The 14,078-nt window shown below is 38.1% G+C and overlaps 2 protein-coding genes across 3 annotated transcripts; one reads left to right on the forward strand and one right to left on the reverse strand.

The window, feature by feature from the left end:
- Positions 1–5,730: 5,730 nt before the first annotated feature.
- Positions 5,731–9,552, reverse strand: LOC119085001 (leucine-rich repeats and immunoglobulin-like domains protein 3). The gene is made up of 5 exons (XM_037195173.1): positions 9,125–9,552; positions 8,773–9,054; positions 8,566–8,706; positions 8,362–8,505; positions 5,731–8,287 (listed from the first exon to the last, which is right to left on the reverse strand). The coding sequence occupies exons 1-5, from the start codon at positions 9,397–9,399 to the stop codon at positions 6,037–6,039; spliced, it is 3,093 nt and encodes a 1,030-aa protein (XP_037051068.1). The 5' UTR covers positions 9,400–9,552; the 3' UTR covers positions 5,731–6,036.
- A 2,358-nt stretch (positions 9,553–11,910) lies between these two features.
- Positions 11,911–13,080, forward strand: LOC119085007 (probable transcriptional regulatory protein TTE1135). 2 transcript variants are annotated; one of them, XM_037195190.1, is made up of 5 exons: positions 11,911–11,966; positions 12,003–12,233; positions 12,303–12,727; positions 12,786–12,881; positions 12,943–13,080. In XM_037195190.1, exons 1-5 carry the CDS (start codon positions 11,933–11,935, stop codon positions 13,054–13,056), a joined length of 900 nt encoding a protein of 299 aa, XP_037051085.1. In that variant the 5' UTR covers positions 11,911–11,932; the 3' UTR covers positions 13,057–13,080. The 2 variants fall into 2 exon arrangements, with proteins under 2 accessions (XP_037051085.1, XP_037051084.1); XM_037195189.1 differs by having other exon boundaries at positions 11,922–12,233.
- Positions 13,081–14,078: the final 998 nt, after the last annotated feature.

A 14,078-nucleotide genomic window follows, 5' to 3' on the forward strand; every position in this document is an offset into this window, starting at 1 on the left:
TTAAAAAGTTCTATGATTTGTGTACAAACACATTAATATCAAGATGATGAATGAAGCCATCGATCCACTTAGTTTGCCTTTTATTTATTCCATTGACTATACTGTGTCCTACTGATCTTTCATTCAAAAATTGAATCATTTGTGAGATAGAACCAAATCGGTTGCTGTTTACATAGTAATATTCCCGGGTGAAAATGAAGGTCTCGAAAGTTCGGAATTTGTGGTCTCACATTTACATGAAATATGATGTATTTTTAGGAAATTATTTTAAAACAAAATATGAATATTCACTCAGCACTTGTCGTTTGTATTACAGTTGGGAATAGAAGTTTTTACAAGTTCGCATTCGAGAGACATTCCTTAAAAGAAAAAAAAATTGCTCACAATAATGTCATCCGTCATAACACTTGCACTGCTCCTAGCCTAGCACGAACACTCATTTTCCACCATCAAAACATCTCCAAATTTTTAAACACGATCGCATGTTTGGTGTGTTCTTATTTACACCAAGAAATCACGACTCCTGTCGTTACTAAAGAAATATTTCTTATTTTCCTGTTAGAAGCAGAGCTGTGCTTCCGTCGGTCGTTTAACCTGTTGCAGACGACAAAAGCATATGACCAGTGTTATTGTCGGGTCTCGAATTCGAGAAATTTCAAGAAATTCCAGAAAATTTAAGAAATTCGAGAAACTTCGAGAAATTCAAGAAACTTCGAGAAACTAATTTCTCGAGTTTCTTGAAGTTTCTCGAATTTCTCGAATTCGAGAAATTTTAAGAAATTCCAGAAAATTCGAGAAAATTCAAGAAATTAGTTTCCAAAAAGTAGGCCCTGGTGTTAACATTTCTATGCAGGACACTGCAGGACATATTATTGTGAATTTTTTTTTACCGAAAATTACCGAAATTTATCTAAATTTGCTGAAAGAACCTTACCACTTAAATGTCAATTTTTGGCCTACACATTCTCAAAATCGATTTTCTAACCGTGAAGCCGTGATGGCACATTTTTGGCCAAATGGAGACAAAGGTTGATCATGCTGTCTTCCACATTATTCTCGATTTAGCCAAAAATGTACCATCATGGCTTCACGCGGTTAAAAATCGATTTTAAGAATGTGTAGGCCAAAAATTGACATTTAAGTAGTAAGAGTCTTTACCGAAAGAGATTTCCGGTATATTTCGGTAAACTTTCGTTAAATCTGGACAAATTTCAGTAAACTCATCGTAAGATTTTATTTTCATTCTATTCGTTCCACTTGCATTCCATCACATAGAAGTAGGGCTTGTCCTTACAACAAACGTAATTCTAAACGTGAGTGAAACGACTCTCTAGACTACGCTTTTGAGGACAACATGTAGAACGATGTAGGTCGAAGAAAGAAACGAAACATACGAAAAGTAAAACCTGATGATGAGTTCAGTTTAAAATTTCCCCTTAAGAAGAAAGAATGTTCAAAGACGATTGAAGTACAATAAGATCATCTATTTACTCTCATATTTTTTTGTTACAATGTTACATTTTTGTCTGGATTTATTCTTCTATTTTTTTTTGTCATAAATTTCTTGTTTTTTTTTTTTGTTTTTAGACGGCTTAGGTTTATATTATTTACAATATCTGGACTTTATTATGGAAATTGTTTTGCTTTTAAATTTAAATTTGGAACCATTTTATCGATCATACAGTCGATGACAAGTCACTATTGTCTGGTAAAAGAGAACGCATATATTTTATGTGACAATTTATAGTTCTTAATTATATTATTGAAGAGAAACGAAAAACACACTCTCTCTCTCTCTCTCTCTCTTTACAATAAGAATTATATATCAGTCGGAATAATTACGGAAAACTTAAACACTAGCGAACAGTGAAAACATGAAGCAAAGTTTGCAAGATGAAGAAGCATTTAGAAACAAACGGTATAGTTATGGCTAGAAATTTTAATAAAATTATTTCAAAGAAATTATTTATCTCTGTTTGTACAAATCTATAAGGTAAAATTTACAAAACGCCTTAAGGTCTAAACACAAAATTGAATGGCATAGTAAGTAGTATGTAATAGCAACCTCGCTAACAATCGAACACAAAAGACTTTAGCTAAATCCTTGGACATCGTTTTACACCAAACAGATTACTATCAAGGGGAAGTACATTCATTCAGCTTGGAGCAAGAAATCAGGGACAGCTAGTCACAACAACGACTGTTTTTGAATATCAATTCTGAAAATTTTTGAAAATCCCGCAAATTTCTGATCCTGCTCCTCCATCCACTTAGATAGAGTAGGACGCTTTCTGCACTAAATATTTAATTTCGAAAAATTCCACAGAATCGTTGAAATTTTGCTGCTAGCCGTCGTGAATGTCCTAACATACCTTAACCTAGGCAATAAGTCTGTGGATTCCAAATGGAAAGCAACTGATGCATCTAATTCGCTGGCAACAATAAAAGTCTCGAAAGTTCGAAAAAGTCAAGATCTCAATATTCTATGTTGTCTTTTCAAACTTTAGTACACGTTTTTCGAACTCTGGAGACTTTTATTTTAATCCGGACTAAAGGTAAACGCTGTGAACACACTTTTAGTGAAATCTATGGTAATGAGAAAATTAATGGATTATATGCGGGGAGGAATGTTCCATTGTTAATAGGTCCTATCATCTATAGTTAAGTACAAAAATATTTTCTTTCTATGTCTAATTGTATCGGACGATTTATTACAGATTTATAGGGCGGTAGGATTCAGCAATTCAATTCAACAAATTCTGCAGCGTATCAGTTTTATGTTCTTTGATCAAATTTTGATTTCGTTAAATATTGTCGCGATCAAAAGCTTTCTTCAATAGCTCGCGGAACTACAAGAAAATCCAACCTGACGAAAATTTCGTATTTTTCTCAAGTTACTGCACACAACTGTACGCAACGCGAGTGTGACAGAAGTATTCTTTTTCTTTGGCCTTTTCCAACTGTTTTGAAAGTTTCAACTTGCGAAAGCTACGCAATTTTGATGATTCAAATGAACTGATCGACCAAGTTGCGTAGCTTTCGCTAGTTGGACATTTCAAAACAATGGGAAAAAAGGCCTGAAAACAAAAAAATTTTATGTCAAGCTCGCGTTGCTATGTGTATCTACAGTTAGATTTCTTAGTGCCAAGTGTTTGCTATAGATTTCTTTGCGAGCTCTCTACTTCTACACTTGCTTTTTTTTCGAAAGAAAAATTCAACTTGACGCAATTTTCGTTAAGTTGAATTTTCTTGTATAAAAAAACTAAGTGTTCAAGAAGCTGACAGTTCCATGAAGTTCCCTATTAGATAAGTGCCGATCATATGTTTTGAATGGATTCTCTTCTCTTTACGAGTTAAAACTTACTAAAATTCGAAATCAAGTGTCCCTCTAAACAACATAAGAACGGATAATCACTCGATTTGGATTCGGATTTGACAGATTTTTCCTTAGAAGCGTTCTTGTGATTCAAAGTGATTAGACCTGAAGAAACAAAACAAAAAACTAATTTCGAATGATGTTACTCTGATCAAATCGCACAGTCTTTTGTATTCGACGAGGAGGTGGCTGTTTAAACTGAACAATCTAGTCGTTCGGTTTTTCTTCTTGGAATCGGTTTTAATTTTTCTTTTATTGCACAAAAATTTGTTTCCTTATTTACTGGTAATTATGGTAGTCTGTTTAAGTTAACTCCTACTTTCGTAGAGAAAAAACTTTTTTTAATTTTTGGACGAATTTAAGGTTTTCTTAGAAAAATATTTTCAAAAATTTTCCATTTTCTCAATTTTTTTCGTTTTTTTATCAAAATAGTCTGCAATAAATTGTATTCTCGAAAATACTACCATCTGAAAATGGTCAAATTAAAACTTCAAATTATTAAGTAAAAAAACTAAAATGCTTAACTCTCTACGTTTTCAATATTTTTCATCATTTATGTTAAAAACTAAATCACAGCTGTAATTACTAAATAAAACAAACAAAAAGAAAAAAAAATCAATTTATACTATAACGTAACGACATCTAACAACTAAATATTTTTGTTTTGTTAAAAAAAAGTAAAATTTGTCTTTCTACGCATTTAATAAGTGAATTTGAAAAATAATAATAAAATAAATTAACATCCGCGAAACGAAAATTCATTTCTTTTTCGTAAACAAAATACTATTTGAATTCCAGTGGATACTATTGTGTTGCACTAAACGTAATTAATTAAATAATAGAATTAATAGACATCAGGTCATCAGGGCAATTTATAAGAATTTAGCTGCGGATTCATATGTCACGATTCGATTGAAATCTTTAGAATAAAACACGGAATTGGGAAGCATTTACCGGATAGGTTTTAACGGAGGACACAGAATGTTCAGACAGAGCTGTTGCCAGAATATATCCATCTCATGGTAGCAAATTGGTGCATGGGAATAACAGATAAAGACGCAATTTTAGTGCAAGTGCCAGTGGCAGAACAGTTGTTCCAGAAAGTTATGGGGATGAAATATCGTTACTACTGTTATTCACAGAGAGGTCAAGATTGTCCTGTTTCAACGACATGAGTATCGACGACTTTCTGAAAAAAGCAGTGAGTTCCTGAAGAACCTTCGACTACTCGTCTTTTTGTCAGAAACTGGGTGTTCCTTCAGATAGTTGTCGATACTCATGTCATCGAATTTTCAGGACAATGAGTTCAAGTGTTTATTGGCCATTCCATGGATTAATACATGATAGTTGTAAGACACAATTCGTAAGGTAAAATACATTTCATTTAATGACTAACACGATTAAGTGTGTCACATCGATGAGAAACCAAGTCATGGTGGAAATAGAGGTGGTTGTGGTATCAAAATTAAAGTTTTTTGTTGAAAGTTAAGTGAACTTACTTTACAAGCCATAGATAGAGCCGTAGGATTCGGGCGATGCCCGAAGACTTTTCGATTTTCTGTATGTTGGAAGGGAATTTTAGAAATGTTCGTCATTCGACGCCCGAACGACTTTTAGGAGCCAGTCTGACCCTGCTGGTTCCACACGAGACATTTGGAATTAAAGAATAATAATTTTTCAAATTGCTGTGGTAATACCATCATTTTGATACCAACTTGGATTCTCTGATATGCGAGGCGCAGAAAACAGAGCTACCTTGGTATGGTGCAAAAATGAATTCACTCAATGAGCCCATGCCACAATAATAGCACAAGTCTCGATCTGTGAACCGAAGTGGAACGGAAAATACATGAACTCGTTGTGTAGTGGAAGAAGTGTTTGCTGTCGGCGCACAACCCGTCTTTTATGTCGAATTACGTTTGTTAGGTCCTTAGATGGATAACTTCTGATATATCAGCTCTGTACTCGGAATTAAAAATATTAGTTGGTAGGACACGGACGACAAGAGACATGCATGATTGTGTCAATATTTTCATTAAGCGAACCAAGGCATCGAACATTGATTTCTTCTCGTTTTTTTTAATAAATTGGATCTAATTTTAGAAAGCAGCTGCGTATTATGCTCCCAAAGTGTTGGTCATAGATTAGTTTCTAAACGAACCAGTCGGAGGGGGCATAGAATAGTATAATAATTGATCGTTGGGATGAGTTTGCTTAAATGCCCAAATAAGTCGATCGAACACAATCATGCAATGTTCCGTATACGTTTGAAGAGATGCTGAGACAGCAAATGATAAAAATGTTAATTCATCTCATTAATTACTCTAAGGTATTATCAGGCACTGAATTTTTGTTTTAAACTATTTACACGACTTTTACATCCTATTGGTTATGCGCTAAACTAATACTGCAACTGAACCAGAGAAACAATGAAAATAGCTGTCGGAATAGAACGATTGAATGCTTTCTCGGAAAACAAAATAGAAAAAAATTAATTATTTGACCCTACAGACTATACTACTACACATCATCCGGTCGCAGTTCTATTTAATAAAAAATATATTTTATCCTTGAGGAACTCCATTAGTTTGCAATTGTTTTGCGATGAAATCAAAACGGTTTCAATGTTGTCGCACCGAAGACGACAAATCGAACGAAATTCAAACGCCTCCGTTACAGTCAACGAATGTGTGAACGACGGGCTGTTGTTTCTGTATCACAACAACCGTTTCGTTCACGTTTGCAATGTCCACAACATCACTGCCATGAATGCTGTCAATACTACCGTTCGGTTGATCTCTTTCGGGATAGGTTGCACTATGTTTCAACACGGCAGACGAATCTATCGACGCCATTTCGTTCGTAACCGTATTGCCCGACCGGTCATCGCTCAACGATGACGGATTAAAGACACTTTCCTCCTCCGAATCATCAGTCTCAAAATTTTCGCCCATCGTTTGCGGAACGATGCGACGACTAATGACCGGATTCTGATTAATCAACGCACTGGTTTCTTCGGCCTTACGAGGACCGTCACCTAAACCCCGACCATTATAAGCGGCGGCATGGCCCAGATCGTCATAGTTGAAACTATGACTTGTCGCCCCATAACCCTTGGATGTATCGTTAACACTTACATAGACCGGAAATTGTCGGACGACAATCGATGCGCCCGTGCTGGTTGTATTCTCGACGGTTTCTGGCACACTAGTTGCACTGCCTTTGTTCGCACATAAGCCGCCTTTCTTCGTTTGATAAATGATCACCACCCAAATGATGGACGTACCAACGGCACAACAGACAATCGTTATGATGACGATTCCCGTCATTTCGTCGATGTTGACAACGTTTGTGGCAGCAATCGGTTTCACCTTCAATTGCATGTGACCATGGTCCTGACCGAGATTATTTTCCATTTGGCAGGTGTATCTACCCGAATCGGATATTTCTGTGCCAACGATGATCAGCAGTTGATCGTCTGCCGCAAAGAAATGTCGTTCGGTCGCCTCAATCGGTTTACCGTCTTTCAGCCACACAATCGCTGGCTTCGGTGATCCACTCGCCATACACTCAATGACGACGGTTTTGCCGCAGTTCACTTCTTTGTTTTCCATTGGTTTCACAAACGAAGGCGATTCCTGAATTGTGAGTGTTGCATTCGCCTTGATCGTTCCAACGGAATTGCTGGCCGTGCATGTGTACACACCTTGGTCGGATATTTTGGCATTTACGATGAAAAAGGCATCATCTTGGGGCATGACATGCATTCGGCGTTCGCGGGCAGCTGGAAAATCGTGACCACCATCCTTTTGCCACGCAATCTGTGCCTTGGGATCGGCCGTGGCCGCACAATCCAGTCGAACCGTACTGCCGGAATTCAGCGTAACATTGTTGGGGATTTTACGGAATTCCGGATAGGAAGCGACACCGATTTTCACTTTCTGCGAGTAAGATGTTCCGTACACATTCGACACGATGCATTGATATTTGCCGGCATTCTCCTGACTTATGTCGGTCATAATCAATTTGGACGTGGCCACAGTGTTGTTGGTCAATGGCTGTAGCGTTGATTCCGTCACAATATGGCGGGGGCTCAGTTCAAAATTGTCTCGTTTCCACTTGAATATCATTGCAGAGGATGCACCAGCGATCGCAGTACAGTTGAGTGTCACGTTCGTGCCTCTTATAGCCAATGTAGACGCAGGTTCTTCAACAATTCTCGGATTTGGTGATTCACTGCAGATCAACTGCTCCTCGGACAAAGTGGAAAAAGTTTTGCCGGCCAGTTCGGTGGGAAATCCACAAACAACATTCACGTCATTGAACTGTCTATTCATCAGAAACTGGTGCAGCCAACGCAGATTACAGTCGCAGAACAAATTTGTGGTGTTCAAGAAGAGGTCCTTCAGCATCGTCAGCTTGCTGAACGCTCCCACCTGTATGCTGGATATATTGTTCCCCGTCAAATCCAAATACGACAGTCGGTCCAGCTCGTTGAAAACGTTGTGATGGATGGTCTTGATTTGATTGCCTTGCAATTCGAATCGCACCAGCCGATTCAGGGCACTGAACGGTGCATTCGCATCTTCGATAATCAAAAATATTTGATTGTTGCTCATGTCCAACGATTCCAGTGTGGACAGCATATTGAAGGTTCCATCGGCAATCCATGTGATTCGATTGTTGCTCAGCGACAGATGTTGAATGTGTGACAACGGTTCGAACGTCGTCGCCGAAATGGTCGACAGTTCGTTGAATCCCAGATCCAAACTGATTAGACGAGCACAGAACTCGAACGTGTACGGTTCGATGTGAGTGATCCGGTTGTTGGTCAGTGTGAGCGTTTTCAATTTGGTCAAATTGAAGAAGGCTGACTTCTCCAGTTTGGTGATTTGATTTCCGTCGAGCTCGCTGTTGAGGAAGATAAAGGAAATCGTGAACCGTCGAATTGATATGCGTCAGCCGAGGTGGCGCAGAATACTTACAGCGTTCCCAGATTTTTGAGTCCGAAGAATGCGCCGATTGTCAAATTCGAAATGTTGTTATTGCGTAGCTTCAACACCCGCAGGCTGGTCAAATTTTGAAACATTCCGTACGGCACGTCAGTCAATTGATTGCCGCTCAACTCTCTGAAAATAGCAAGACGGTGAATCGTGGACACTCGAAATCACCTGAACAAATGAACTCACAGTCTCATCAACCGTCGCAGGTTCTTGAATACCCCCAACGGCAGTGTTGTGAGTTTGTTGTGATTCAACTTCAGCTCCTGCAAATCCTTCAAATTGAATGACGACTCCTGAAGGTGTCTGATGCTGTTGTAGTTCAGATGCCTGTGAACGGTACGAGGTCAATTCACTCGTTTCAAGGGTGTTCAGACCGTCGATCTATATACTCACAGTGATTTCAACCGATTGCTCGACGGAAATGTGTTGGGTAAAATCGATTTGATTCCATTTTTATTCAGATACAAAACCGTTAGTTGCGGTAATGCCAACAGTGCCTCATGCGGTATGAACTCAATGCGATTCTGTTCCATCTTCAGTGTGTCCAATTCTAAACCGCGTAGAATCGGGAATTTGATCAATCGATTTTTGTTCAAGTTCAAATTTCGAATATTCGTCAGATCCGGTACATCCTGTTCCACATCGATGTCGGTCAATTTGTTCTGCGACAAATCCCTAAGTGGCAAGTAAGAATTGTGTCAAAAAATTCTGTCCGAATTGGACGGAGTCAGCGATTTTCACTTACAATTTCTTCGCCCATGACGGGATGTTCGGTATCTCCACCAAATCGTTTTTACTGCAATCTGCTAGGTCTCCCAAACATGAACACTGACTCGGACAATCCACCGTTCGATCGTTATATTCATGTGTTGTTCTGTCCGACACTTTGTCATTATTTTCGTTTGTGAAGAGACCATACGTTTTTTTATGTTTCGCGCAATCACTGATGAAGATCTGTCCGAATGTTATTATCCCGAAAATCCACCATCTGATGTCCAGCGCAAAGTTGGACATTTTCATTTTGTACACAAACACAATGCGATGGCTAAGTCAGTGGAATTTAGTCGATTGATCACTTTTTAACCGAGAGAAATCAAAACAATAAAAGGAAATTTCTTAAGACAAAAATAAGATCCAACATTTTTTTTACTCTTTATTGCGCTTTTTCGCTGAATCTGTCAAAAAAGGCTATCGCTCAGTTTGTGTAATAGAGAGAATAGAGAGCAATGTCCAGATAAACTGGTACATACATACATAACTCATCTAGTACCGACCATTTTTGTTCTTTTTTCAGAGGTCGCTTTGAACAGTGTTAAAAGAGCGTAAAAACCAGTTAAGACATTTCTGAGTTGATCACGAAGGTGGTAACACACAAATTTTGACAAAAACTATTTTTTTTCTTTAAGTTGACATTTTAAACAATCTGTAATAGGAGAATGGAGTTTAGAAAGTAAAGGTAAAATCTATTACAATTTAGTACTTTTCTTGACGCCTCTACCCAAAGTATATAAACACTGAAGGTAATGCAGACCCTCAGAGGATCAGAGAAATTGCGGATCCAAACTTTCAGGTCAATTCATTTTCGTATGTTGTCTAACTTAGACTTGTGCAACATGACTACCCTAAATCCTTCCAATTCGCCACTAAATACAACTTGACGCAAACAATTTTTATATGTATGCAACGTAACGCCGCTAAATAGTTCCAAATTTGCCACTAGATGCAACTTGACGCAAACGAATTCAATACGTGTGCAACATGACAGAGCTAAAATTCACCTGAAAGTTTGGATCCGTGTGTAACTGTGGATTTGCATTACCTTCAGTGTTTATATACTCTGCCTCTACCGGCCAACCGACTAGGCGAATAGACACATTTTGTCAAATGATTTTGTTGAACACACTCATTCGCCTAGTCGGTTGGCCGGTAGAGACGCCACATTTTTTTATAGTACTTCAGTCTCACTGAACTATTTTTTTGTGTAACACATTCGCATTGATTCATTTCCATGAAATGTCACAGCAGTGACGTTTGTTCATGAAAAAATAATTCAGTGACAACAGTCTTTTTATGAAGAAAAGTACTAAACTGTATTAGTTTTTACCCTTAGTTTCTAAACTACATTCTCATATATTTGTTAAAATTGGTGTGTCTTTCAGAACCTTGGAAAAAACAGGGAAAAAGCCAGTTAATTTAACAGAGCTCGATTGGTGTCAAAATTTCTACTCCCTTTTAACACTGTATATGCTTTGGTGTTGACCAATATTCATGCCACCATATTCCATCACATTCCATCAATTCTATAGGTAACCTCCGTTGTCCTGTAGATTGTCTACAATTTTCTTCACAGTACTTCAGTCTTTGTGCTCTATTTTCTATTGATATAACTTCACTCTGTTAAATATCCATGAGATGTCATATTAGTGAAGTTGGCTCACAAAATAATAGAGTACTGACGATAGTTCACTCAAATTCACCCGAAACTTGGGTCCTTATTCTAACGCAGCGTATTTTTCGGTTCACTTTTTCATCGACTCGTTCACTTGAAATTAAAATTTTAGGCACACTTACGGCGTGAATTTATTTTAAAATAATATAAGAATGAGCTCGTTCACAAAATATCCATGTCCTCCGGTTCGACATTAGACCATACCTTTTAAATAAAATCTATCAAAGAAATGTCAAAAATTCACAAAAATGCCATACCTTCGAATTCGAACTTCACGGGCCATAGTAGTTTACCGCTGAAAGAACAGGTTAAGACACCAACGAAAGCTGGTGACACACAAATTTTTACAAATATATGCTTCTTATTGAACACACTTATTAGAAGAAAAATAGTTATTTACGTATCGATTGAGTAGGCCGAAAGAGTTACGTATTAAGTTTTGTATGCTTGCTAAGAGGACCGAAGGGACCGAAAGTAAAGAAATGTCAATTCAAGGGGCGAAAGCGAAAGCAAAATTAAATACGTAACTCTTTCGGCCTACTCAATCGATACGTAAATAACTATTATGAAGTTGACATTTCGAACAATCTGTAATGATAGAGCATACATTTGTGAAATTTTGTGTGTCACAGTCTTCGAGATCAACTCAGAGGTCTCTTAACCTGTTCTTTTAGAACGGTTTACCTCAATAAAAGCTGAAGCTGAAGAATATCCCAGAGAAGATCCCAGAAACACAATTTTTTTCAAAGGTTCTGAAAGAACCTGGTTAAGACAACTCTGAGTTGATCACGAAGGCGGTGACACACAAATTGAGTTCAGCGGCTACGAAGTTTATATGAAAAAGGCAACGTAACAAAAACAAAATTCCGAATTTTCCTAAAAAACATTTTCTTCAAGTTGATTTCACACACAATCTGTACTGAGTGCTTGTATCGATTTCGGTGTCACCCGCCCTCGTGGATGTCTTAACCTGTTCTTTCAGAACCTTGCTTTTTTCTCTAAAAAATTCTACTACTACACGTTAGTGACTTTTGCACGCCCTCTGTTTGTCAGGCTCTTAATTGCCAGGAAGTGTAAAAAGAAAACAAGCAAAATTGTTGGGTTATGTTTGTTTGTTTATTACTGGAATGTCAAAGTTATTTACGTAACATACCCTTGCATCTAATCGGTGAAAACACTGTGACCACTTGTCCAGGACGCGCAATGTTAAAATTGACTCAACTACTGAGCAAACCGAACTGCTACTTTGTCTATAAAAATTCAGCTGTCGAACTTCATACGACTCTGTCGGTACCAGCCGGTCACTCCAAGTGGGCAAATATAAAACATATTAAAGGTTTGAAGGATGGACAGAGATCACTGGAATTCACAAGGCAAGCTCGCAATATTAAACTGGCCGTTCAAGGTACGATTGACCCAAAAATTGACTAAATCGCCAATGCAATTGACTTCAATCGAAATGGAACCATTTTAGAAGGTGGCGGTTCGACAAATCCGGCTTTGAATTCACTGTTGAGAACGGCAATTGAGGCGGCTAGTAAAAAGAATATGCCAGGTGCTTCTATTCAGGCAGTGCTTAAGAGATGTTCAGGTCAGAATATGAATGTCAAAAAGAGTATCCTGGGGATTCGGCAAGGCAAAGTGTTTCTGGTGGTAATTCTGTACACCGACAATTTGATTATGGCTAAGAATCAGCTAAATACATTATTAAGGAAATCGGCTGCGGCATGTACCGACACGGTACACATGTTCGACAATAAAGGAATTATAGAAGTGGTTGGCAATGAAAAACTTGATGCAAAGACTCCCGACGAACTGGAAGAAATTGCTACTGAACATGCTATTGAATGTGGAGCCGAAGAACTAGAAGTCATTGATGCGAATACGAGGCATTTGACGGTAATAAAAGCGCTGCACAGACATTGAGCCAACTTACGTTTTCTTTCCGTAAATTTAGTTTATTTGCGACCCAGACGAAATGGAACGAGTGAAACAAAAACTGTCCGCGATGGGATACAATGTTGAGTTCAGTGAACATGTTTTCATACCAAATGTACTACGTCGACCACTTAAGTATTCCGATATCAATCTAACGAATAATGTTCTTTCTACAGAATCCCATCACCCTGAGTCAAGCGGAACAGGAAGTCTACGACAAATTTAAGGATAAGCTGAAAACATACGACGGAGTGGATTCGATTTATGATAATTTGAACATTGAAGATTAGTCGAAATAAAATTTGAATTCATTTATCAATCGATTAGTTTGACAATAATCAAGAAACCAAACAAACCAGTCTTCCAACCAAATTTCGTGATACACTTGGGTACTAACATTCGTTTGGATATCGACCTCGCGCTTTCTCTTGCCACTTCCTGCCCAACACACCACGATACCATATCAACGATTCCTTGAATGAATGAAAAATGTTCAATTGGAAAATTATTGTAACGTGTATTTCATTAGTACCAATTCGTGAGATGTATTGTCTGGATTTAGGTTTAATGGAAGACTGAAGTTTTGACAAGTCATTTTTAATCGACGTAAAACATTATTCTAGGCAAAAAATTGTTCTACGACATGCCTCTAAAATATGCACCGATTTTTTTGGAAACCTAATTGAAAAAGTTAATTTTACCCTAAACGGACAGCCGCCAATTATTTTTCTGAGGCCAAATGTATTATCAACGAACAAATAGTCCCTTACAAGCTGTTTAGACCCGTACGAAGTACTGGGGTCTTATAGGTTTACGCATACGTTTGTAACACGTCGAATTGGACTCCCTGAGTAAGGGGAAACCTATTGTGGTTGTCTAGAGATGCCAAATCCGCGAAAAAAAATGTCCGTCTGTCCGTCTGTCTGTCCGTCTGTCCGTCCGTCCGTCTGACTGTCTGCACGATAACTTGAGTAAAACGCATCCGATTTTGAAAATTCTTTTTTTTCCCGTTTGGTAATGTCAAAAGACAGGCTAAGTTCGAAGATGAGTGATTTTGGATCGACCCCTCCCGAGCTGTGGCCCAATAAGTGCTTTACGGTTTTTCGAAGATATCTCCGGACATTTAAACGTTAAACTTGCTTGTAAGTAATACGTCAAATAAAAGGTATTTACAATACCGATCGACAAAAAAAAAGTTTATGGAAATCTGATGACCGACTCGTGAGTTAGACCCCTTGGTGTGGAACAGGCACAGGGCGGCAAGCAGTTTTTGCTTGTAGGTCGGCCACATTTGAACATATTTCGTCTGTTT

This window comes from Bradysia coprophila, unplaced genomic scaffold (assembly GCF_014529535.1).
Source record: "Bradysia coprophila strain Holo2 unplaced genomic scaffold, BU_Bcop_v1 contig_94, whole genome shotgun sequence".
Taxonomy (NCBI): domain Eukaryota; kingdom Metazoa; phylum Arthropoda; class Insecta; order Diptera; family Sciaridae; genus Bradysia; species Bradysia coprophila.

Coding starts and splice junctions, on each gene's coding strand:
- LOC119085001 (XM_037195173.1), bottom strand. CDS start 9,399: ATGAAAATGTCCAACTTTGCGCTGGACATCAGATGGTGGATTTTCGGG. Junction 9,055..9,124: donor CCGTCATGGGCGAAGAAATT/GTAAGTGAAAAT, acceptor CTTGCCACTTAG/GGATTTGTCGCAGAACAAAT. Junction 8,506..8,565: donor CTGCGACGGTTGATGAGACT/GTGAGTTCATTT, acceptor TGCTATTTTCAG/AGAGTTGAGCGGCAATCAAT.
- LOC119085007 (XM_037195189.1), top strand. CDS start 11,933: ATGTTTGTTTGTTTATTACTGGAATGTCAAAGTTATTTACGTAACATA. Junction 12,234..12,302: donor TATTAAACTGGCCGTTCAAG/GTACGATTGACC, acceptor GAACCATTTTAG/AAGGTGGCGGTTCGACAAAT. Junction 12,728..12,785: donor CGAATACGAGGCATTTGACG/GTAATAAAAGCG, acceptor CCGTAAATTTAG/TTTATTTGCGACCCAGACGA.